This window comes from Dunckerocampus dactyliophorus, chromosome 20, assembly GCF_027744805.1.
Source record: "Dunckerocampus dactyliophorus isolate RoL2022-P2 chromosome 20, RoL_Ddac_1.1, whole genome shotgun sequence".
NCBI lineage: Eukaryota > Metazoa > Chordata > Actinopteri > Syngnathiformes > Syngnathidae > Dunckerocampus > Dunckerocampus dactyliophorus.
In genome coordinates, this window is record NC_072838.1 from 5358564 (window position 1) to 5386128 (window position 27565).

At 40.8% G+C, this 27565-nt stretch overlaps 1 protein-coding gene across 3 annotated transcripts in view; it reads left to right on the forward strand.

Moving 5' to 3' along the window:
* The window catches only part of gabbr1b (gamma-aminobutyric acid (GABA) B receptor, 1b), a 250353-nt gene that overhangs the window by 197579 nt on the left and 25209 nt on the right, over positions 1-27565 (forward strand). For all 3 annotated transcript variants that reach the window (XM_054763969.1, XM_054763968.1, XM_054763970.1), the window contains 4 exons: positions 15147-15297; positions 18793-18925; positions 21610-21726; positions 25777-25884. In XM_054763969.1, the coding sequence (XP_054619944.1) occupies positions 15147-15297; positions 18793-18925; positions 21610-21726; positions 25777-25884 (509 nt within the window). The remainder of the gene's footprint in view (positions 1-15146; positions 15298-18792; positions 18926-21609; positions 21727-25776; positions 25885-27565) is intronic.

Genomic DNA, 27565 nt, shown 5'->3' on the forward strand with positions numbered 1-27565 from the left:
TGTTTTGATGTTGTTTTAATCAGTCCTTCTAAAGGAAGTAGATGAACCTAATGTACAAAGAAATATTACAGAAAGAACAAAAACTAACAACAAATGCTGATAATAGTTCATATTTTAAGTCCACCCTGTTACTGTGCAAATTGATAACATGGTGGACCATATTAGGATGGACATTTTAGGTTAAAGGTAGCCATTACTGCTCACCTAACTCACGAGACGAAACAATGCACAAGTTTGGTTCCACGAGAACGAGACGAGATTTTAACATTCATTTCAAGAAAAGTACAATGAAAAAAATCTGGCTGGACAAACAAACTTTGCAGGTGAGTTTTGAAATGTTTATTGTCCCACAAATTGACGCTCAAAGATATTATTGCCAACATTTTTTGAGACCAAATAAACAACTGTTATGATAACATACTAATAATTAATAATAATACGGCTGTTTTTCTCTTGTCTACTTGTCTTTGTCTATTTACGTCAGGGCTGTCCATCTGTCCTTTGATAGTTAAAAAAAAAATAATTCTATTTTTTTCAAAAAGCATTATACTTTTATATTTAATGACAAATCTTTCTGTTTTTATTAGTTATTAGTGTCAACATTTTAGCTTCTAGTTACATTATGCCCTTTCGCTGTATTTTTCCACTTTTTCTCAGTTTTAGTTTATTTTATTTCTGCAATGAGCCACGTTCCACAAATAGCCCTTGTGCCACACTTTGGACACCCATGCATGTTTTGTCAAAGTTCTACCTTCTTGGCTTTGTTGGTCATGGGCTGGGTTGCATTGTGGAGTGTTTTTCTTTTTTTTTTTACACATTTCAGATGTGCATTGCACAGCGTTACGGAGGTGTAGCTCACTCCCGCTCACCTGCTTGGCGGATACTTCACCTTTGTTGATCGCTTGTATTTAAATGCATGACGCAAGAAACACTTTTATTCGCACCCTTGCTGGCTAAATATAGCAACCATGTCACTACATTTTCAACCCTGAGCTCTTCAGTGTCTGAGGTGTGTTATGAAACAAATGATCCTCAGTGAGTGAAAGCTGCCGCGGGGCCAAATGCAATGACAATAAATCGAACCACTCGGTGATTAAGGGTGCAGACAAGTCCAAACATCTACGTGGGTTGATCTGTCAAATCTTTAAGTAAAGTTGATCAAATGTAGAATTACTACAGCTTCTGCTTAGACATCAACAAGTAGAAAGCAGCTGTTTAACTCTGATGGAAAAAAAACAGTCACACTTCATTCGCTGACGCTGTAATACAGCAAGGTAGGTTGGATTGCAAGGTGTGCCTAAAGCACTTACTGTGCACTTTGAATAATGCCTTGCACACGGCCACTTCCATATTACTGTACTGTCATTCATAAAAGCTATGCCATAGTTGTCAGTCTTCATTGGCTTCTGGATGCCCTTTTCTCACAATACACCTTTTCTCCAAACGAGAAGCCGTCAAATTTTAATCTCGTGAGACCTCGACACCCCTATTAAATGGTGATACTTACGCTATTTCTTGTACATTTCCCTACAAGTATATGTTGTTTAATTCCTGAAGCTCATGTGACCAGAGGAATGGCCAATGGGTGTATTTAACATGGGGGGGGACAGTCAACCCAGGGACATATCTTACTTAGAAGTTTTAAAACATTAAAAACGTATTAGTATAAACCAATTACATTTATTTAGAAAGTTGACAAATAACATTACATAACAACAACAAAACATGTAGAAATTGTTCCGCTTTTGTTCCTTATATTTGTAAATGTAGTTGAGCGAATGTGAGTGGGGGCATGCCAGTTTTAGCCTTTTTGCAAAAAAGTAAGGTCATCCATCCATCCATTTTCCTCCGCTTGTCCGGTCCGGGTCGCGGGGGCAGCAGTCTCAGTAAGGAAGCCCAGACTTCTCGGTCCCCAGCCACCTCCTCCAGCTCCACCGGGTTGACACCAAGGCGTTCCCAGACCAGCTGTGAGACATAATCCCTCCAGCTTGGTCTGCCCCGGGGCCTTCTCCCGGCTGGGCATGCCTGGAACACCTCACCAGGGAGGCGTCCGGAAGGCATCCGGACTAGATGCCCAAGCCACCTCAACTGGCTCCTCTCGATGTGAAGGAGCAGCGGCTCTACGCTAAGCTCCTCCCGAATGACCGAGCTCCTCACCCTATCTTTTAGGGTGAGTCCAGCCACCCTGCAGAGGAAACTCATTTCAGCTCGTTCTTTCGGTCACAACCCAAAGCTCATGACCAGAGGTGAGGGTGGCAACAAAGACTGACTGGTAAATTGAGAGCTTTGCCTTCCGGCTCAGCTCTCTCTTTTGACTACCTCAGATACCTCAGCCACAGTGATGGAACTGTCCGCGTTTGTGTCCTCAGACTCTGCTTCCTCTATGGAAGGTATGTCAGTGGGATTAAGAAGGGCCTCAAAGGGGGAGGACGAGGATATTGAGTCTGAATGGGCTTTATTCCGTCCCACCATTGCTGAGATTGCTCACATTTAAATTGGAAGGTTTTTTCAACAATGTGTAATGACATGGGGCACCTAATTGTAGGAATAACCCATAAGGTCAGATTCTTCCTATTCCTTTCAGAACATGTAGAGTTGTGGAACTGTAGACATTTCATGGCTTCAATGTAACTTCTAAGCAAGCTGGAAACAAACTAAACCATGAACATTAGCATATACCTCTGCCCTTTACCACAGTACATCAGTTTCCTCATCACAGGTGTTGCTGTTGTTCTTGTCCCATCATGAGATGCATGAGGCTGATTTGAATGGGCCTGAGGTCTAAATGAATTCCAGGTAGACAGGAAAATAAAGTAAATAACCTCTCTCCGCATTGGCGGTCTGCCCTCCTGAACTATTTCAAGGTCAGATTGGTAGCTTTCGGGCTTTTGTGGCATTTATCTGATCCCTGAACAGCAGATCCCTGGCTCAAACGACTGAGCAATTGTGCTTGTCTCTGAAGATGAAAACATTCTATGCTTACCAATGCTGTCAATAAGGTGAGTTATCACATAATAATTCCCCAACTATGAAAGCGTGAACTTTGAACTCGCGAGAACAACAGGGTGTAAAGCTACAGTATGTCACAAAAGTGAGTACACCCCTCACATTTCTGCAAATATTTTATTATATCTTTTCATGGGACACCACTGAAGAAATGAAACTTTGCTACAATGTAAAGTAGTCAGTGTACAGCTTGTATAACAGTGTAAATTTACTGTCCCCTCAAAATAACTCAATACACAGACCTTAATGTCTAAACTGCAGGCAACAAAAGTGAATACACCCCTAAGTGAAAATGTTCAAATTGGGCCCAATTAGCCATTTTCTTTCCCCAGTGTCATGTGACCCATTAGTGTTACAAGGTCTCAGGTGTGAATGGGGAGCAGGTGTGTTAAATTTGGTTTTATCACTCTCACACTCTCTCATACTGGTCACTGGAAGTTTAACATGGCACCTCATGGCAAAGAACTCTCTGAGGATCTGAAAAAAAGAATTGTTGCGCTACACGAAGATGGCTTAGGCTATAAGAAGATTGCCAACACTCTGAAACTGAGCAGCAGCACGGTGGCCAAGACCATACAGCGGTTTAACATCACAGGTTCCACTCAGAACAGGCCTCGCCATGGTCGACCAAAGAAGTTGAGTGCACGTGCCCAGCGTCATATCCAGAGGTTGTCTTTGGAAAATAGACGCCTGAGTGCTGCCAGCATTGCTGCAGAGGTTGAAGGGATGGGTGGTCAACCTGTCAGTGCTCAGACCATACACTCGCACTCTGCATCAAATTGGTCTGCATGGCTGTCATCCCAGAAAGAAGCCTCTTCTAAAGATGATGCATAAGAAAGCCCGCAAACAGTTTGCTGAAGATAAGCAGACTAAAGACATGGATTACTGGAACCATGTCCTGTGGTCTGATGAGACCAAGATAAACTTATTTGGTTCAGATGGTGTCAAGCGTGTGTGGCGGAAACCAGGTGAGGAGTACAAAGACGAGTGTGTTTTACCTACAGTCAAACAGGGTGGTGGGAGTGTCATGGTCTGGGGCTGCATGAGTGCTGCCGGCACTGGGGAGCTACAGTTCATTGAGGGAACCATGAATGCCAACATGTACTGTGACATCCTGAAGCAGAGCATGATCCCCTCCCTTTGGAAACTGGGCCGCAGGGCAGTATTCCAACATGACAACGACCCCAAACACACCTCCAAGACAACCACTGCTTTGCTAAAGAAGTTAAGGGTGAATGTGATGGACTGGCCAAGCATGTCTCCGGACCTAAATCCTATTGAGCATCTGTGGGGCATCCTCAAACTGAAGGTGAAGGAGCACAAGGTCTCTAACATCCACCAGCTCCGTGATGTCATCATGGAGGAGTGGAAGAGGATTCCAGTGGCAACCTGTGAAGCTCTGGTGAACTCCATGCCCAAGAGGGTTAAGGCAGTGCTGGAAAATAATGGTGGCCACACAAAATATTGACACTTTTGGCCCAATTTGGACATTTTCACTTGGGGTGTATTCACTTTTGTTGCCTGCAGTTTAGACATTAAGGTCTGTGTATTGAGTTATTTTGAAGGGAACAGTAAATTTACACTGTTATACAAGCTGTACACTGACTACTTTACATTGTAGCAAAGTTTCATTTCTTCAGTGTTGTCCCATGAAAAGATATAATAAAATATTTGCAGAAATGTGAAGGGTGTACTCACTTTTGTGACATACTGCTACTTCATGAACAGGAAGCAATTTGTGAAGCTAAAGGCCCTGGCACACCTTGACGATTTAGCCAGCTTACGCCAACGTATGAAAAATTTGGCCAATACGCTGGCGTACGTCCAAGAACTTATGGGTAAGTTTTGTATATGTTAACAGCACGCGGAAGCATGCCGGCATACGTCTAAGTCGTCCAAAAATTTTGTGCCTGCATAAAACTTTTTGACGTATGTCAACGTATGATTCATACGTCCCGCATCCGCAGGCAATAAGTTAAGCCATCGTTGACACCCGTTCACACACGTTATTTGTAAGTTATGCGCAAGTCGTAATACATCAACATACTTTGAGACAAAACTATCTTAGCTTGACCAGTAGAGGGCACTGTGACACTGGGAATGGAACTAACAACATTTATTTTTTTATTTTTTTGCGCTTTGTCTGAAACAATGCTCGTTTTAATCAAGCATTATTGATCATGTCAACATAAAGTGTATAGGAGTATTTACATTCAAAAAGAATGGAGAGATACAGCATGTTACTGTCCAAGTTAGCGTTAGGTTTGATGCACTGTCAGTACTGGTCAAGTATGGAGTCCCAGGAGTGCCAAAATTAAAAGGGAATATGTGTTGAAATACAAAGAGAAGCAATAATAAAAAAAATATATACAAATGTAGTTATTTGTAGTCCATTTTGTCATTGTTTTTTTCTGTATTGTCTTTGTTTTTTCCAATTTGCCGTTGTTTTTCCTGTTTTGTATTTGTCTTTTCCACTTGCGTTTTGTCATTGCATTTAGTAATGACAAAGACAAAAGAATTATTTCTGCATTGTCTTTATTTTTTCCATTTTGACGTCGCTTTTCCTGTTTTGCATTTACAGTATCATTACTAAATGCAATGACAAAACGCAAGTGGAAAAGACAAATACAAAACAGGAAAAACAATGGCAAATTGGAAAAAACAAAGACAATACAGAAAAACAATGACAAAATGGGAAAAGAATATGACTACATTTGTATATTTTTTTTATTATTGTTTCTGTTTGTATTTCCACATTTGTATATTTTTGTATTATTAATTCTCTTTGTATTTCTACACGTATTCCCTTTTAATTTTGTCACTCCTGTGATTCCATAGTCAAGCTGCTAACTTATCTGCTAATGCAAACACGACAATCTCCATCTTATCTCAGCCAAAGCTTGCCAAGAAGACACAGTTTTGTCTCAAGGTATGTTGACGTATTACGACTTGTGTGTAACTTACGAATAACGTGTGTGAACGGGTGTCAGCGATCGTATAACTTATTGCCCGCGGATGCGGGACGTATGAATCATACGTTGACATACGTGGAAAAGTTTTATGCATGCAAAACTCAACTCTAAACCCCCGATGTCACTTTCTGTCCTCCACATGCAAGCAAGTCTCGAACACATTTACAGCAACACAAACGAGCATGAGTCCTATTTATGTCTTAAATGGCATATTTTCTCTTATTATGTCTGCTACACTCCTGATCAAAATTTTAAGACCAGTTGAAAAATTTAGGGATGTCCGATAATATTGCCCCACTAATAATATCGGGCCGATATTGCATAAAAATATGATATGGGTAGACATCGTCATCTGATTTTTTCCCAAAAATGACAACCAATATTCAAAAAATGCTGTATAGATGGACATTTTAATGTTCACATGGCCAGGATGACACCGCAGTTTGTTCACATACAGTGCAAGCCCACCTCCTTTGCGCTTTCCACACGCTTTTGTGTTCCTGGCTGCTCTGACTCTACTGAAGTCGGCTTGCTCCTCACGTTAGCGTCTGGGACGCTAGATGTTAGCCATTCAGTGAAGCACAATTTGATGGTCTTGACGTTCTTGCCAGCTCGTTGATCTTGCTCGGTAGTGAATTCAAGTTTCCCATGATATTATAAGGCACCGAAAGCTGCCATGCTCGCCACTTGACTTTTTGTCATTTTAGCTCCGGGTAGACAGTGGAATGAGTAGACAGGGAATCACACCGATGCCGGACGTCGCTCTCATGGCACATAAAAATGTTTTTGAATAAACAAACAGAGCTGTTTGAAAGGCAGCCACTCGTGGTGGCGTTAATTCCACGACATACATACATACATACGTAGATAGACAGATAGATAGATACTTTATTACTCTCCCAAGAGAAACTAAAATGTCCAGCAGCTGTGCAAAAATGGGCTCCCATATTTGCCGGCGCGCAAAAAAAGATAACTTAATCAAACCACCTCTCAAGCGTGTAAACAAACGTGTGTAGCGAGTAGCAAACTAGCATGCTCCTTCCATCCATCCATTTTCTAGATATGACGCCTACCCTCCGTAGGAATGTAACAATTCCCGGAAGTAAGCAAGGGTAAAATCCGATATTGTGTGTGTGCGCTCGATTAGGAGAGTCCGTGGGGACGTCGGTGAAAATGCTGCTTTTTCATATGATATCGGGTGTATTTTCAATCGTATTCATGTTTGTTAGGTAGATTACTTTTCCTCTTCAATTTCCCATCGGATTTACATCGAGTGTTGGACCACCTCGAGTCATATGATGGCTTTGAATGTTAAGTCCAACTTTAAGCCTTTTCAAACTCACGGATCGGAGCTTCAGGACAAGATAAAAGGTATGTAGGATATAAATTCACTTTAATACGTACCTGCAGATGAAATTTAATACAAATTTGCAAAATGTGTTCATTTTGGCCTGGAACGACTGTGTACATGCATTTTGTAGTGTGACGTAGAAACCAATACAGCGTGCTGCTGCACAGTGGCGGAGCTACAGGCCAAAGGGGTGCCCACTGGTCATCTAGACATTTCAGGTATGAACTTATTGCCACCCCTGTGTGACTAATGGTCTCGCTTGGCCACCCCAATTAAGAATTTCTGGCTCCGCCACTGCTGCTGCACTAAGAGTGCAAGGCCTACATGAAAATGATGACATTTGAATTTCTTCCCTGGACTTTTTGATGATCAAAAAAATGTAAATGGCTACTCTGTTGGCTTTTAAAACAAATGTCACAGCCTAAGCCTCATGGCAAGCATTTCTCTGATGTTTTACAATGTTGTACAATGTTGTGTACTAATCGCTAATCGCTGATGCTGTATCCATTAGCTTCACAGCAGATACTGTGTGTGTTCATTCTACCACAGGAGATATGTTATTTTACACATATCGGTATCGGATGAGAGTGGGACAATATCGGCATATGGGTTATCGGCAAAAAAAGCCAATATCGGACATCCCTCGAAAAAATTGCAATAATGTACATTTTTGGTTCTAAGTAGAGCTTCAAAACGCAAAAAGAAGAAATTGGAGTGATACAAACAGTGTTTAGCGCAGGGGTCACCAACGTGGTGCCCGCGGGTAGCCCCCACGACCACATGAGGTGCCCGCAAGCCTGCTTTTCATTCAGGTTTTCAGTTAATAATGAAAGAACAGTAGAAAGAAATGCATTCTGAAATACAAAATGTGAGTTGTGGACACCAGCATTTTGTTCATGTTCTGGTAAAACAAGCATATTCGCTTTGCTTGGGTTTAAAATAAGCTCTGAAAATAAATGTGACAAAAATGAGTAGCTCTTGGCCATTTTCATTTTGTAAAAGTAGCTCTAACAAGGATAAACGTTGGTGACCCCTGGATTAGAGTAAGCAATTTAATGCAAACAAGCAACAAAGTGAAATAGGCTGTTCATCACTGATGAAAAGTTTAAGACAATAGTTTAAAAAAAAACGAAACCCCACTAAAATAGAAATAAAATGTTGAAAAAAGGAGTCAGTAATTTGTAGCTGCACCGTTCTTGTTAATCAGCTGAAAAATGGGTTTAGGCATGCTTGATGCTAGTGTTTCCAGGACACTACTGGGAATGTTGCTCCAAATTGGTGAAGATGGCTTCACGGAGGGCATCCACTGTCTGGAACTGATGTCCATTTTTATAAACTTCCCTTGCCATCCATCGCCAAATGTTCTCAATAGGATTTAGATGAGGGGAACACGCAGGATGGTCCAATAGAGTGAGCTTATTCCTTTAGAAGAAATCCTTTGTCAGGCGAGCTTTGTGAAGTGCAGTGTTGTCCTGTTGAAAAAGCCAGTCATTACCACACAGACGAGGGCCTTCAGTCATGAGGAATGTCCCCTGTAACATCTCCACATAGCCAGCTGCCGTTTGACGTCCCTGCACAACCTCCATTGTTTCATCGAAAGATCATGATGGGGCCCCCTCCAGTGTGTGGAAAACATCTCAGGGGGGATCTCCTTGTCATGGCAGCAACGTTGGAAGCCATCAGGACCATCAAGGTTACATTTTTTCTCAGAGAATGAAACTTTCGTCTACCTTTCAATGTCCCATGTTTGGTGCTCTGCAAATTCCATCCATCCATCTTCTACCGCTTATCCGAGGTCGGGTCGCGGGGGCAGCAGCCCAAGCAGGGAAACCCAGAGTCCAGCTCCTCCCGACAGATACCGAGGCGTTCCCAGGCCGTTCCCAGCTCCAACGTGTCCTGGGTCTTCCCCGAGGCCTCCTACCGGTCGGACGTGCCCTGAACACCTCCCCAGGAAGGCGTCCAGGAGGCATCCTGACCAGATGCCCAAGCCACCTCATCTGGCTCCTCTCAATGCGAAGGAGCAGCGGTTCTACTTTGAGTTTCTCCTGGCTGACAGGATCGCTCATGTTATCTCTCAGGGAGAGCCCAGACCCTCTATGGAGAAAACTAATTTTGCCCGCTTGCACCCACGATTTTGTCCTTTCGGTCACTACCCAAAGCTCATGACCATCGGTGAGGGTTGGAACGTAGATCGACCGATAAATTTAGAGCTTTGCCTTTTGGCTCAGCTCGCTCTTCACCACAACGGGCCGATGCAGAGTCCGCATCACTGCAGACGCCGCACCAATTTGCCTGTCAATCTCGCGTTCCATCCTTCCCTCACTCGTGAACAAAACCCCAAGGTGCTTAAACTCCTCAACTTGCCGCAGGATCTCATCGCAATTTTGTGGCATTGAAGAAGACGAGGCCTCTTGAAGACATTGTTTCTTCTTAAAAGCCTTCTCTAGCAGATGGTGTCTGATGTTGATGAACAGCCGATGAGATCCTCTGGCTAAGGGCCGGTGCCATTTTTTTGGGACAACAACTTGACTCTTTTGTTCCATAACCCTCAGGATCTTTGAAGAAATTTCAAATGACTGTTTTAATGCATCCAACCTCAGCAGCAATGGCGCACTGCGAGAGGCCTGTCTTACGCAGCTCAAAAATCCCACTGCGTTCAAAGAGAGAAAGCATTTTTGCCATCAAGAGATCATGACACAAAATCACATTCAATCCTCATTTGTGCCAAGATTTTGCCTTTTAAATGCATTTTTTGTCTCACTCCCATTTCTTCTTTTTGCATTTTGAAGCTCTATGTACATTGTTGCAATTTTTCAACTGGTCTAAAAATTTTGATCAGGAGTGTAGTAGATATAGTAAAAGATAAAAGACAATAAGACTCATTAGCTTTGCTGTAAATGTCTTTCAGACCTGCTGTGGACAGGAAGTGAAGTCAGAGGTTGCAATTTTTTTCTTAAAATTTTGATCAGGAGTGTATATTGGGTAATAGGAGTGTAAAGGTGACTATGGGGTGTTATTTCTTGAGTAGAGAGCTCTAATGCTGTTAAAAAATGTATTTAGAAGGTCGTAAACAGGTTTTCTATGCTCTAACAATGAAAGTATTCCATTTATAAATGCTACTTTGTGGAAATTCACTTATCACGGTCGGGTCTTGAACCAATTAACCATGATAAACCAGGGATTACTGTACACGTCCCCTGCTGTGGGATAAATAAAGTACAATACAATACACGCCAGGGGTCAATGCTGGGACTAAAACTGTTTTGCTATCTATGGATGACATCTACAAGGTCACTAAAGACTTAAAGGGATAGTTTGGATTTTTTTACAAGAAGTTGTTTGACATCAGCAGTTAGTACTATTGTCAGTAATGGAGTGGCGGAAGTAATTGATCCTGCCTAGTTTACACGTCTTCAAATAAAGAGAAGCAGCTTCCTGAAAATCACAATCACTTTTCTCTCCAAATTTTCGATACTCTTCCCTGTACTTTTTGGCAAATTCCAGCCTGTCTTTGCATCTTCTGGCTTAGCCATTGCACTCTTGGTCATGGAGTCTTATATCAAGAGTAGTAGTGAAACCTTCCCTCCTGCCCTCTGCAGGTTGTTGCTGATGTCACTAGCAGTTGTTTTTGCCTTTTTCCTTAAAGTGCTCACAATATTTCTGGCATCAGTTGCTGATGTTTTCCTTGCTCTACCCGTTCCATTGCTTTGTTTCATCTTCAGGACATTCCAAATGATGGTGGTGGCTATGACCAATGTGCAATGCTTCTGATTCGTTTTCACAATTGCTCTGCATTTGTGGGTAAACTTTCTTCTGAATGCATATCCATGTTGTCTGTAACTCCAACTGTCGAAATTATCCTGCATTTTGTCAGGGTTAAACACAGCTTCCATCAGTCTTTGTTTCATCAGGGTAAATGAATTCATGCAAAGCAGAGATTGATCAAAGAAATGAGGCAAATTAGCTTTTGCACTTGGGAGAGGTGCGGATGAAAACTGAATACAGAAAAATATGATGACAAGTACATGAAAAAAATCAGGTAACTGTCATTTTCCTTGCTTTCCAAACAAAATAATAAACTTTTTTTTTCAGTTTGTTGTAACAGAGAGACAGAAATCTAGTTCATGAATTTATCTCTATCAGATTAAAGGAAAACTGGCCTTTTTTGGAATTTTGCCCATCATCAACAGTCCTTATGTGAGACATGAACACACATCTTTTTCTTTTCTGTGTGTTCTAAAGACATAAAAACAGATAACAAGAGGCACACCTATTCCACCTACTGTATAAAGCCTTCTGAAAAAAAGCACCAACAACGCTCCATTTACATAATGTGACCTGCATATTAACCAAGCTACAGCAACAGCGTTATTATCAATATTATTATTACATTGTTACGCCAAAGAACAACTTTAGTGGCATAGTGACACCTCTCCACGAGCCAGCTAGCGACTAGTTTCAACACAGTCGCTCACAGCGTGTCAGCGCTGCGCTCACAATGCATCAGGCCACTACCAAAAGGTAACGCTACATATTGGAGCTGCCTCCGCTGCTGCTGTGTTTTTGAGTTTGGAAAAGTTAACGCTTGGTGTAGCGTTCCTTTCCGTGTTGCTATGTGAAATCAATGCACCCAGGAAGGAAGTTCCAGTAATGCTTAAAATCACCAAAATACGGCAAAATACTGTGAGTATTACATGTTATCATGAATGTACCTGTTACTATATGGTTACAGCATGGATATAAAACCATAAAACCTTGTTGGAAGTATTTGGAGGTGTTTTAATTTGTGATTTGTATGCAAAATAGGTTACGTGCATTAATCTGCTTTCTCTTTTTAGCTCTTTTTAAATCTGTAGAAAGCACACACAAGAGAAAGATCTGTGTGTTTATACCTCACATAAGATTGTGGATTATAGGAAAAATTCCAATTTAAGGGAAAATTATGGAGTTAAAATCATGCCAAAACCTCACCATTCATCCAGTTATCCTTACTCGGGACACAAGGATATGTTGGAGCCTATACCAGCTGACTTCAAGCGAGAGGCTGGGTACACCCCAATCACAGGGCACATATAGACAAACAACCATTCACACTCACATTCATACCTATGGACAATTTAGATTCAAGATTCAAGAGTTTTATTGTCATATGCACAGTAAAACTGGTGGTTCTGCTATGCAATGAAATTCTTGTTCTGTTCATTCTTCCAAAAAAAGAAAAACACAAGAAAAAGAATAAGAACATCAGAAACATTAATACCAATAAATTAAGCAACAACAACATAAGAGACATTAATACAAATAAATAAATAAAAGTGCTTTGAGTGTGCGTGTGTTGCGTGCGGCGTGTGTGAGTGCTTCGTTGAGGAGCCTGATGGCCTGTTGGTAAAAGCTGTTCGCCAGTCTTGTGGTCCTGGACTTCAAACTCCTGTAGCGTCTGCCTGACGGTAGGAGTGTGAATAATGAGTGTTGTGGATGTGTGCTGTCCTTGATGAGGTTGTGTGTTCTGCGTAGGACTCTAGTTTTATAAATGTCTTGCAGTGAGGGGAGGGCTGCCCCAACAATGTTCTGTGAGGTCTTGATCACCCGCTGGAGTGCCTTCCTATCACGTGTTGTACAGTTACCGTACCAAACAGTGATGGAGGCGGTAAGGACACTTTCCATAGTGCATCTGTAGAAGCATCTAAGGATTTTGGTGGACATGCCAAATTTCCTCAGTCTTCTCAGGAAGTACAGTCTCCTTTGGGACTTCTTGATAATTTGTTGGGTGTTGTGAGACCAGGTGAGGTCCTCGCTGATGTGTGTGCCAAGGAACTTGAAGGTTTTCACCCTCTCCACCTCAGTCTCATCAATAAACAGGGGTCTATGCGGCTCCTTTTCCCTTGTTCTTGGGTCGATGATCATCTCTTTAGTCTTATCTGTATTGAGAAGGAGATTGTTATCACGACACCAAGCTATGAGGTCCGCCACCTCTCTTCTGTATGACGTTTCAAGACCACCAGTGATCAGGCCAATGACTGTAGTGTCATCCGCAAATTTAATGATGCTGGTGTTGTTCTGGGAGGCCACGCAGTCATTTAGAGTCACCAATCAACGTAACATGCATGTTTTTGGAATGTGGGAGGAAACTTGAGTACCCAGACAAAAAACCCTCGCACGGGGAGAACATGCAAACTCCACACAGAGATGCCCAAGTGGAGATTTGAATCCAGGTCTTAGAGATCTGCTGACTTTGTGGCCAACATGCTAACCACTCGGCCACCGTGAGGCCCACCAAAACCTCACAAACACACTAAACATGTTTTATTCACGCCCAATGATTGAGAAACAAGCTCAGTGTGGTTTGCAAATGCAAAACATAATTCACAAACTAATGCATTTTGTTTTGCAAGTAGGACACATACCTATCAAACAAACACATCCTGCTTCAGAAACAAATACGGCATGTTTTACACATACAAAGGAACACATTTCTTCAATTACAAAAAAAATCCTTCAAGTATACAAAAAATCATCCTTCAAGTACAAAAAACATTTCTACTGCACAACTACGAAAAACTGTCACGTGACTAGGGTTGGGCATCGTTTGAATTTGAGCGATTCCGGTTCCTAACGACGCTCGATTTTGATGCTTTAAGAGTAACGGTCTTAAAAGTTTGCATGGTTTATGAGGGCGTTAACCAGAAAATCTTTTTGGATGAGATGTCTGAACTTCTCCATTAATTGTTTAATGATATGAACTTTTTTTTTAATCAACTGTGCTATGAATTTCTCCCAGGTTTATTTTCAACAAGTATATAAATGTCCAACCATTCCACTTGAATATAAATGTTATGCACTTTCTTCCTACAGGAGTACACTTTCACAAAAGATGTTGGAAAAGCTAAAAAACATTTCCACATATGCTGTTGTTTGTGTGTTAGTGAGCGTGTGATGCTGCAGCCACTGAAACATGCACAATTAAACAATCAACTTGGAAAAGATTTGTCGATGAAAAGTACACGGCCTAATTTTATCACTTAGCACGTACTTTGTTTGCTGCCGTGATGTTGGTGTAAGCTATTTTTTATGACACCCTTATTTTGTTATACATAAACAGGATGGAGCCAGTAGAGCTCTTATTTTGAAGTGTGTTGTGTGGGTTGAGAAGGTGTCTTGACTTGACTTGACTACCGGTCCGTCCAGCAGACTGTGGTCGCAGCGCGATGCTCCACACACAGGTATATTTCACATAGATAATGTACAACTTTGGAGTAAATCTGGGTTGTCCAAAGTGCGGCGCTACAGTGATTTTTCATTGGCCTGAGGCACATTCTAAAAATACAGTTTCACAAGAAAAAAACAACTACAGCAAAAATAAAAAATCAGCTGTAATTTTACAAGAATAAAGTTAAAATATTAAAATAACAAAGCTGTAATCTAACGAGAAAAGGTGGTAATTTTATAAGAATAGCGTTGTAATATTATGATTATGATTATTAAGATTACTAAAATATTATGCCATTTTAGTCGCAGAAAGATGAAATATATGTTTTTTAAAATTGTAATATTAGGAGAAACAACCAAAACAAAAAAGCTGTAATTTTGGAAAATTAGGTTAGGGAATGGTTATAATATTAAGGAAATAAAGTCAAAATATCTGCCAGTCAAGCTTGATTATCAAGTTTGTTTTCGTTTATTGTGTGATTAATTCATGTAATTAATGTGAGACTGGGTTTTTAACCAAGATTCCACTGTATGCTGTAATTCACAAACTTGAACATTGCTAAAAGCATCTCAGCATTCTCTTTGTGCTTGTCTTTGTCTTTCTTTTATAGGCTCTGGACCCCCTGCAGACCAGACAATGGTCATTGAGGAGTTCCGCTACCTGTCGCAGAAGCTATTTGTCTCCATGTCTGTGTTTGCTGGCCTAGGAATCCTCCTGGGCATCATCTGCCTTACCTTCAACATCTACAACAGCAGCGTCAGGTCCACAATCTCACCCTGTACTCGAAATTCACTGTTATTTGTTGTTGAAATTACCACTGTAATGTGAAAGGAAACAAACAATTCACCACGATGCTGCTCCCTGAGGTTTAAACGTATTTTACCTTCTGTCAGCTTCTTTTGCCGCCCAGCATGCATCACTCTGCATAGCTCCCTGCAGGAGGCTGCACAACTGTCTTCTACCTGTCCAAAATGAAACACAGGAAGGCATGATTAAAATGAATCATTAATGGTTCATTAAAACAAACATTTGTCAAGATTTAGTACTTAACAAAAGTGACTTTATTGCTGGTGGTAATTTGCTCATAATCTTTTTGCCCATTATTTATTTAAGGCTTATGCATTATTGTTGTAATTTCCTTTTTATGTTAAGAGGATCTGGCCCTGATTGTTTTCCTCTTTTTTTTTAGCTGCTTGATTGCATCTTTACTGTTTTAGCACTGACTCACTACTCTTCGGGGTATCATTTAGGGGGAAAAAAAAGCATGCACTCCTTGCTCAGCACCAAAAAGAAACACACACGTAGTCATTTGCATGAAGGTCACAAAGCTTCATGCAGTTAAAGGGCCAGATATTTCCCCAAATGTTTTGGAAACCGGATGTGTAGATGAGATGAGGAATATTGAGAGGCAGTCTACTGAGAGACAAGTATTACCATGAATTCTTCATTCATTCATCTATTTTTTGGCTGAGCCTATCACATTGGCTTTTCCTCTCTATGGAAGGACAGCAATGACAAGCACCTTCCAGGTTATGCAAACCCCCAGCCCTTCAGGATTAGGAGAGTACTGCAGTGCTTCCGCGTATGACATTTCGATGTCACATTTACATTAAATACATGACACAGGCTGTAGAAAGCCATGGTGTATAATGAACAACTGGGCTTGTGCACTTAGCCGAGAGGAGACAAGCAGCCTCGTCTGCCCTGTATTTGATCAAGAAATGTGAAAATTCAGAGATTTTTACTGAAGAAAAAATACTCACATTCACATCTATGGACAATATGGAGTGTACAAGCCTAAAGAAGAAGCCTGTGTACCCGCAGAAAACTCAAATAGGCACAGGGAGAATTCGAACCTGGATCTCCAGGCTGCAGACAAAGTGCTAACGACTAAGTCCCTATGCGCCCCTCAGTGGCTTTAATGGTTTTTGAAATGAACCGTAAATAAACTATAAACTGCTGGTAGGTAATTCTCCAGTAAATACACTCCTGATCAAACTCATAAAAGCAGTTGAAAAATTAACATTTTACACTGTTGGATCTCAAGGCCCTGTCACACCTTGACGATTTAGCCAGCTTACGCCAATGTATGAAAAATTTGGCCAATATGCTGGCGTACGTCCAATAAGTTATGGGTAAGTTTTGTATAAGTTAACAGCACGCAGAAGCACGCCAGCATACGTCGTCGTACGTCTAAGTCGTCCAGAAATTTTGTGCATGCACAAAACTTTTCGACGTATGTCAAAGTATGATTCATTTGTCCCGCATCCGCGGGCAATAAGTTATGCCATCGTTGACACCCGTTCACACACGTTATTTGTAAGTTATGCACAAGTCACGTCAATATACCTTGAGACAAAACTATCTTAGCTTGACCAGTAGAGGGCACTGTGACAGCGGGAATGGAACTAACATTTATTTTTTTTGTGTGTGTGTTTTGTCTAAGAGAAACAATGCTCGTTTTAATCAAGCATTATTGATCACGTCAACATAATGTGCATAGGAGTATTTACATTCAAAAGAGATACAGCATGCTACTGTCCAAGTTAGCGTTAGGTTTGACGCACTGTCAGTACTGGTCAAGTATGGAATCACAGGAGTGCCAAAATTAAAAGGGAATACGTGTGCTTGAAAATGCAGAATGAATAAATGGGAGTGAGACAAAAATGTTTTGTGTAAGCACTTTATTCCAAACAAGCATTGAAGTGAAATAGGCTGTTCATCAGCTGATCAAAGGTTTAAGAGGACAGCCTTTAAAAGGCAAAACCTTGGCAAAAATGTGGATTGAATGTCATTTTCTGTCAGGTATTCACACTCTCATGATCTCTTGATAGCAAAGGCAAAAAAGCTTTCTCTATTTGAACACGATGGGATTGTTCAGCTGCATAATTGTCATTTGAAACCTCTTCAAAGATACTGAGGGTTATGGAACAAAAAAAGTCAAGTGGTAGTCCCAAAAAGGTCCCATTGGCTGTCCGTCAAGAACACGAAACCATCCACAGCCCAAATTAATGTTTTTACTGGTGCCGAGTGCAGTCCAATAACCATCAAACGCCATCTGCCAGAGAAGGCTTTTAAGAAGAAAAAATCTCTTCAAAGGCCTCATCTCTTTCAACGCTACGAAATTGAGTTTTGGGATTTGGAGGAGAGCACTAAACATGGAACATGGAAAGGTAGAAGAAAGTTTTATTCTCTGATGAGAAAAAATGTAAACTTGATGGTCCTGATGGCTTCCAACATAACTGGAGTGACAAGGAGATTCCACCAAGATGTTTTCCACACAGCACAGTGGAGGGGGTTTCACGATCTGGGATGCTTTTTCCCTTCACTGGAACAGGGAAGCTTCAGGTTGTGCAGGGGCGTCAAACGGCAGCTGGCTATGTGGAGATGTTGCAGGGGGCATCCCTCATGACTGAAGGCCCTCATATGTGTGGTAATGACTGGCTTTTTCAACAGGACAACACTGCAGTTTATAGTACCCGCCTGACAAAGGACTTCTTCCAGAGGAATAAACTCACTCTTTTGGCCCATCCTGCCTGTTCCCCTCATCTAAATCCAATTGAGAACATTTGGGGATGGATGGCAAAGGAAGTTTACAAAAATGGACATCAGGTCCTGACAGTAGATGCCCTCCGTGAAGCCATCTTCAGCATCAGGATCTAGCCTCCTGGAAACACTGGCATCAAGTATGCCAAACTCATTTTTCAGCTGATTAACAAGAATGGCGCAGCTACTCATCACTGACTCATTTTTTCAACATTTTTTTTTTTTATTTAATTTTTTTGGGGGGGGGGTTGAGCTATGGTCTTAAACTTTTGATCAGGTGATGAACAGCCTATTTCACTTTGGTTGTTTGCAATATATCGCTTATTCGAAAAAAGAAAAAAAAACTGTCTCCCTCCCATTTCTTGTTTTTGCATTTTGAGGCTCTACTTAGAACCTCCTTAAGATCCAAAAGTCTGAAAAGTCTGGTCTGAAAATTTTGATCGGGAGTGTATGAATATCATTTTACACAAATAAAAAAGCCAGCAGGGCTGAAGACAATCGCGTTGGCTCGCTTATTTATTTTTCAGTGAGTTGGCAACCCTACTGTTTGTATGTACTACCTTTTAGAGATACAAATAAGCTTGTGGGGATGACGGTGTTATTGCATCCAGGAATCATCCCTTGACTAACTACGGATATGATCAGCGTGTTTAGAGAGAAGGAAATGTTTGCTTATCGCTCTGACTGTGTATATTTCTGTTATTTTTCAGGTATATTCAGAACTCCCAGCCCTACCTTAACAACATGACAGCAGTGGGCTGCATGATGGCTCTAGCTGCTGTCTTCCCTCTGGGCATCGATGGCCTTCATGTCCACAGGAAGCATTTCCCTGTCGTCTGCCAGGTACACTTTTAACTTCTCTCAAACACTGAATCTCCTTTCCAGCTAATGCACAGCCTTCACCCAGTTGTCATGGAGACAGGGCTTTATATAGACATTCGTATGGTGGGATTTTATCTGTGGCCTGTGTCCTAAAGCTTAACGGAAATAATTAACAGAATAGGATAATAAATTTCAATAGTTTTCTTGTAGAAATCCTATCCAGCTTAACTTGAAATGGTATACATTCAGTGTCCAGGTTTATGATAGTGCAGGTGTATCCAACCCCCATCACTATTAAAGCTACTTTGGCAAAAAGAAAGGAGAGGTGAGCTATTTGTGTTTTATTTATGTGACTGGCAATATTGAAATTGTATGTTATTTCAGACGTCCATTCAAACAGTGTTGTCATTGTCTTTATGCCATTTTGTAGTCATTTGTCATTAAATACAGGCATCATGTCTGAATTGTACAGTTCTAAAAATACTCAGTTGAAGCAAATATTCAACATTAGCTGACATGCTACTGCTAGCTCACGAGACACTTGTTTGAGATCACTGTGATATCGTCACTATCATAAAGCTGGACACACTATGTGGCGCTATATGGACCTTGTTGTACTCTGGCGTTGCCGCTGGGGAGAGGTGGCGAGCTGGTGTGGGCTTATTAATAGCCCCCCAGCTCAGTGACTCTGTGTTGGAGTCATCCCAGTGAACGAGAGAGTCATTTCCCCACATCTTCGGGTTGGGGAAAGGGTCCTGAGAGTCATTTGTGCGTACTCGACACATGGCAGTTCAGAGTACCCAGCCTTCTTGGGGTTCATTGGGGGAAACTGGGGAGCGCTCCTCCTGTTGACTCCGTCCTTCTACTGGAAGACTTCAACGCTCATGTGGGCAATGATAGTATGACCTGGAGGGGTGTGATTGGAAGGAACGGCCTCCCTAATCCGAACTTGTGCGATGTGATGTAATTGGACTTCTGTGCTAACCACAGTTTGTCCATAACAGACACCATGTTTGGTCATAACGATGTCCGTAAGTGTACCTGGCACCAGGGCACACTAGGCTGCAGGTCTATGATTGACTTTGCAGTTGTATCATCACACCTCCATTCCCATGTTTTGGACAAGCAGGTTGTACGTACCATTCGGTCCTTGTACAACAGGAGCAATAGCCTGGTTCGCATTGCCAGCAGTAAGTCCAGCCTGTTCCCGGTGAATGTTGGCCTCTGCCAAGGCAGCCCTCTGTCACAGATTCTGTTCATAACTTTTATGGTCAAAATGTCCAGGCGCAGCAAAGCCGTCGAGAGAGTCCAGTTTGGGGTCGTTAGGATCTCGTCTCTATTGATGTCTCAGATGATGGGGTCCTGATGGCCTCATCAGGCTTTGACCTACAGTGTTTACTGGGGCAGTTTGCAGCTGAGTGTGAAGCTTCTGGGATGGGACTCAGCACCTCCAAATCTGAGGCCATGGTTCTCAGTCGGAAAAGGATGGATTGCACCTTCGGGGTTGGGTGTGAGGTCTTGCCCCAGGTGGAGGAGCGTGCACAATTGCATTGTGGGATGTTGAGTGTCTACCTCTTCCCTCTCTGTCTGCACTGCCCATTCTTTTCTGCGTCCTGACTGGCTGTAGACCATTGTCAATCAGTCTCCTTGCTGTCCTGCCATGTCTCCAGTGTCATTGCTAGCTTGCTTGCTTGCTAGCCTGTAAATGAATCTCCCCTTCGTCTGCAGCAATATGTTTTAACGAGGATACAAAGACGCTACAGTACAGCTGAATGGCGCCAGGACAAAAAGGCAAGGTTAGGAGCGAAATATGCCTGAGTGACTTCATTAAGGTTGTTCATTAAAATTCAAATGAAGGTTTAAACTTTTTTGAGAGTGTTTAAACGACAGAGAAATGTGAGACAATGTTATTGCCTGTCTGAGAAAAGTGCATAAAGTGTATGGTGAAGGGTTTTACAGCCTTAAGTGGTTTTTCACTTGTATAGCGCTTTTCCACATCCAAGGCACTCAAAGCGCTTTGACGCTGCTAGCACATTTACCTACTGATGACGCAGCATCAGGAGCAACTGGGGGTTCAGTATCTTGCCCAAGGACACTTCAACACAATCACGGGAGGACGGCGGATTGAACCCGCAACCTTCAATTGAAGTTGGCTACTGCACGGATTTCACTTATTGTGGGCTAAAGGGAACCTATCCCCCGCGATAAACGAGGGAACACTGTACTTTCAAATGCAGATGTTGACAGGTGTGCTTGGTACTTGACTTTGACTGAAGTGAATCTTGATGTAGACTGGCTGGAAATGAGTTGTACATGTCTGCGAGATAGCCAATGAAATAAGCCAAAGTGACCTCAAGTCTTTAGTTGGTGTCACAGCTGCCCCCTGAGACACAGAGGCAAACTAATGAACAAATTAAGTTGGCAAGCCATCCTCCTATCGAAAAAGATAATTACCTTCTCAATCCTAATTCCATTCTTAATTGGAGGCCATCCCTGGTGTTGTCCATTGCAATACAGCAAAAGCAGACGCACAATGTCAGCTCCTCCCGGCAGTTTAATTTCATTTCAAGGTCATTTGAGGAGGTCTGTTAAACTCAGACAAGGCTTAATGATGGCAAGTGTCGTGAAGCTGATTTGATTCATTTGTTTGATATATTAATCCACCATCACTGTCAAGTCTTTTCCTTCTTTGTCCTCTCTGCTAGTTCCGCCTGTGGTTGCTCGGTCTGGGTTTCAGCCTCGCATACGGCAGCATGTTCACCAAGATCTGGTGGGTCCACACTGTCTTCACCAAGAAGGATGAGAAGAAGGATAAGAGGAAGGTAATTGCGAAAGCAAAGCTGAGGATGGGACTTGCTGGATGTTAGCAGCAGAGTTCAGCTTTATTTTATCGTCATCTTCAAGGTCAAGCTCTGCTGGCAGAGTTGATGTATGATCCAATCGAGTGTTTGACTCTTTTTACATTCACACACCCTGCTTGTGTAGTGGAGTGTTGCATCTATTTGTCCAGTTGCTTTTGTGCTGCTATGGTAACTGTCACACAACCCTTGCATCAATATACACATGATATAAAACAGGGGTGTCCATAGTGCGGCCCGCAGGCCGTTTGCATCCTGTGGCACATTCTGAAAATACAATTTAACAAGAAAACTTACAAAAATAAGCAACAACAGCACAAATTAAAAAGTCAGGCTCTAGTATAAGTCAAAATATGTAGTGTAGTGTGTAATGTGTAGTGTTGAAATATTAAAGAAAAAAGATGCTATTGTTTAAAGTTGTAATGTCATGAGAAAAAAATAGAATAACAAAGTCATTTTTGGAAAATTAGGCTGTGGAAACAGTTATAAATTTACAAGAATTAAGTCAGAATATTCTAATTATGAGAATAAAATTTACAAGAACAAAGTTTAAATTGTTGGAAAAAAAACAGTGAGAAAAACAGTGTCATTAACAGAAATATGTTTGCATTTTTTTTAAGTTGTAATATGAGAAACACACGAAACAAAATATTAGGAAAATTAGGTTGGGGAAAAAGTATAAAAGTAATATTATGGGTGTAAAGTCAAAATATTTAGGGATATATATATATATATGTGTGTGTGTGTGTGTGTGTGTGTGTGTATATGTATGTGTGTATATATATATATATATATATATATATATATATATATATATATATATATATATATATATATATATATATATATATATATATATATATATATATATATATATATATATATATCAAAATCAAAATCTTAAGACCAGTTGAAAAAATGCTAGAATTTGCATTTTGCACATTTGGATCTTCATGAGGTTTTAAGTAGAGCGACCATATGCAAAAGCAAGAAAGCATTTTGAAAAAGTAAATTATTGAAAACAACAATTAAACTGGGCTATTTATCAGCTGATCAAAAGTTTAAGACCACAGGCTATAAAAGCCAAAATCTGCTCAAAATGTTCATTTTCTGTCCGGCATTCACACTGTCATGCCCTCCTGATGGTAAAGCTAAGAAGCTTTCTCTTTTACAACGTGGTCAGATTGTCGAGCTGCATAAGCAAGGCCTCTCGCAGCGTGCCATTGCTGCTGAGGTTGGGTGCAGTAAATCAGTCATTCTACATTTTTTGAAAGATCCTGAGCATTATGGAACAAAAAAGTCATCATGATCTGGGGTGCTTTTTCATTCAGTGGAACACTGGAGCTTCAGGTGTTGCAGATGTTGCAGCGGGCATCCCTCATGACTGAGGGCCCTCGTCTGTGTGGTAACAGCTGGTTTTTCAACAGGACAACGCTGCAGTTCACAATGCTCGCTTGACCAAGGACTTCTTCAGGGAGAATAACATCACTCTTTTGGACCATCCTGCATGTTCCCCCCATTTAAATCCCATAGAGCACATTTGGGGATGGATGGCAAGGGAAGTTTATAAAAATGGCCATCAGTTCCAGACAGTTTATGTTCTTGGTGAAGCCATCTTCACCACTTGGAGCAATGTTCCCACTAGCCTCCTGGAAACACTCGCATCAAGCATGCCCAAAGCAGTTTTTGAAGTGATTAACAAGAACGGTGGAGCTACTCATTACTGAGTCCTACTGAGAACATTTTTGGTTCTGGTTTGGAGAGTTTTTTGTTATTTATTAAGCGATGGCCTTAAGAGTAAAATTGTAAAGTGACACTTGAAAAAGTGAGTATGTACCCCATGAACGTGATACCCACTTGTAGCTTCCCTGTGGGACATAAACGAGCTCCGAGCTCACCGCATTGCTTGTCTGTTTTAAAAACAAAATGTCACTGTGGGGAAAAAAAAATCACATTTGGAGTCCGAAGACCCGAAGCTAGGTGGATAACTCTAGCTAGCTAGCTAGCAGCCGCCAGTGACAGCTATGCAAAGCAAGTAAACAAAAATGCAAGAAAAGTCCAACGGTGATAAGTTTGATTGGGCGCGATCAAGCAGCCTGCGTCAAGCTGTCGAAATGAAGCTGTTGAGGTTTTACAGACTAGTTTTCATTCTTGCGGCAAAAGTGAAAAATGAAAGGATGAAAGGCTTTGCCACTTTGATATTTTACAAAGCAACACATGCAGATATGCTAAGAAGTTCTGTATATTTCAAGAATAAACTGCATCTCAGCTTTGTCATATTTTCCAAATATTCTTAAATAATCTTCTTTTCTTCTCCTAATATTTTGGCATTATAATACAAAACATTTTCACATTTTCTAAAAGTTACAACTTTGTTGTTTTGTTTGTTTCTCATAATATTACAACTTTCAAAAAAATTATATTTCAACTTTATGCCACTTAAATGACATTATTTGTCTTCCTAATATTACGTTATCGTTGTTAATTTCGACATTTTTTATTATTCGAATGTGACTTTTTTCTCTTAATATTTTGACTTTATTCTGGTAAAAGTTTCTATTTCTGCTATTGTTTTATGTTTTTTTTTTATTTTCCAACTATTTCAACTGTTTTCTTCTTTATTCTTTTTGACTTTTTCCGCCACCTTTATTCTGTTTTGTTTGTTTCTCGTAATATGATGACTTCAAAAAATGTTGTATTTTTTCTTTAATGTTTCAACCTTATGCTACTCATTTTTTTTTTCATAATATTGCATTATTGTAGTAAAATTATGACTTTTTCCTCGTTATATTACAACTATTTTCTATAATATTATGACTTTATTCTGGTAAAATTATAGCAGTTTTTTAAATTTCTGCTGCTGTTGCTGTTTTTTTTAATTTTCCAACTATTTCAATTTTCTTCTTGTAAATTTTCTTCTCGTAATTATGGCTGTATTCCCATAACCATAACATTATAACAACGTAACTTTCCCGAAATTACAACTTTATTCGTTGTTTTGTTTGTTTCTCATAATATTCCGACTTAAAAATAATGTTTTATTAAACTCTAAGCTACTAAAATGATTATTATGATAAATTGTTATTTCGGGGTGTCACAACATCTTGTGAGATTGAAACGTGACAAGATTTTTTTGTTCAGAAAAAAAATGGGACAATAATAAATCAATTAATGAATCACACAATAAATGAAAATGAAATGGATAATTTTGCCCGCCTCGATATATTGCCACGTGCATGCGTGTGTGTTTTTCTCATCTCTCGCCTCCAAACAAGTTCACTCTGTGCATTGGCTTCAGCACCTTGGCGCGTTTGTTCCATAGAGCAACGGCATGAACGGAGTGAGCCTATGTCTCGGTGGGTGGAGGCGGGGCCGCTAGCATACACACAGAGCGCAGAAGAGTGTAACGTGGTAAACATTACATTAGTAGATTGCAATATATTGTCATATATTTTTTCATTGAACGTTTGTACAAACACTTGTAATGTTAAAGTCTCGCCTTGCTCTTGTTCTTGTAGTCATAATATTACGACGTTAATAATGTTAAATTATTACTTTTTGTTGCTAGATGACAGCTTTTTTCTCTTAATATTTTCACTTTATTCTTGTAAAATTACTGCAGATTTTTTTCATTTTTACTGTTATTTTATTAAAAACATTTTTTTAGTTTTCTTGTTAAATTATATTTTCAGAAAGTGCCGCCGGCCAATAAAAGACGGAAATGGCCCACCGGCCACACTTTGGACACCCCATGTTGTGGACAGAGAAGACAGGCTGATGGGTGTTTCCCATTTGTTTGTCTTTCTTGTCCGTTGCTGTCACGGTCCGGCGCTTTGACGGCAGATCGCATTGGCCTCCGTTAGTGATGGATCATTGTTTCCGCCGCAGCCCAGGCTGGTCTATTTGTGGCTTCATAAATCCCTCCTTTAAAAAACATTACATCGAGAGAGGATTTGTGCCTTTTCCCGCCCCCTCCGTGTATGATGACCAGCACCCTGCTGTGTGTCCCTGCAGCACCTGGAGCCATGGAAATTCTACTCCACCGTCGGTGTCCTGCTTGGCATCGATTTCCTGTCCCTCATGATCTGGCAGATTGTGGATCCTTTACATATCACAGTGGAGGTACAATCATCCCGTCCTTTTTTTTGTTTTTTAAAGAAAAATAATGCAAACAGGGCTGCTGCTTTGGGTTCATATTATTGCCTGAGTTGACCAAAAACAACTTGTAGGTGTGTTTATTTAAGAACGACAGGAACAGTGCATAATGCAAGCAACATTTTCATTTTCATTTTCAATATGCAAGACAAAAGCCGGTGGCTAATTTTCAGGGTGATGTTAAGTGCAGTAACAATATTATAACAATGTGACATCAGATTGAATAAATAAAAAACTGTCAAACAGTAGGCATAAACGCATGTACGCTTGACAGAACCATCCATTTGGGGAGGCACCGAAAACGATTTACAATGACTGTTTTGCAAATGAGTAAAGTTCTTTCTATGATCAAATGCTCAACCATTTACATTTCTAATGAGTTTATATTTGAAAGACTTTTTTTTTTTTTAAATTTAGGGAATTTAGGCTATCTTTCTCTTTTCTGAGCGTTCTAAAAATATAAAAACAGCCAAAAGAGGCAGGTAAGAATGCACATAATGGGACACACCTCGTCTTCCTACTGAACCTGCTATTACAGTTTTTCTCCATTGGTTTGGCTCACTTCTTGAAACGCTCCCAAAACTGGTCACTTGTGCTTCACAGCTAATTCCTTTCGCATGTGACTGGTCAGTGCCACCAAAATAGAAAAATCCTTCTCAATTGCTTTGGCTCGTTTCTTGAAACAGACCGGACTTTCTCAACATTTAGCAAAATAAACTTTGGATGGTTCATCGCAACACCATGGTTCACCTGCAAAAGCTCATATCGCTCCCAAAACACTTCACTCATGTCAAAAGTACATTTCTTTCCCATACAAATTGTCATTGTCCCCAAAATGCTTTGTCCCTTTGGCATTGTGTAAGCACTGCAAGTCAAAATGTTTGGATGTCTCGTCACGATGGCAGAGGACCACTGAAATATCCCTCATGGCCACCATTCAGTCTTAGCCCAGTCCTTCATTGACAATGGTTACTGTACTCGTTTTTTTGGCTATACAGTTCCCTCTCCCTATCATGGTTCACCTTTCGCAGATTTGCTGTTTTGCTGAATTTTTTTTTCATTTTTTTATTACAGCCTATGACCACTGTTACAGTCCGAGTCTGGCCCTTTAAGAAGAATTGTAATGTGGGAAGTTGAGTGTCTCTCTCTTCCCTCTCTGGCTGCACCGCCAATGGGGTCCTGCGTCCTGATTGGCTGTAGACCATTGCATTACCATTAACTTCCTTCCTGGGCGCATTGATTTCACATAGAATGGGACACTACACCAAGCGTTAACTTTTCCAAACTCAAAAACAAAAACACAGCAGCAGTGGCGGCAGCTCCAATATTTAGCGTTACTTTTCGATAGTGGCCTGAGGCACTTTGAGTGTGGCGCTCACGCACTGTGAGTTGCTAGCTACTAGCCGGCTAGTAGCTAGCCGGCTAGTAGCTAGCCGGTGTGGTGTGGCAAGGTGTCACTGCGGCAGTAACATACTGTAGCTCTTCGGTGTAACAATGTTAACAGTGCGTCTGTGTAGGCTCTCAGTCGTACAAGACGCAATAATAACAATGTTATTATTAATGTTAACAACAATAATAATAACAAGGTCGCTGTAGCTTGGTTCATATGCACATCACATTATGTAAATGGAGCATTGTTTTTTCACAA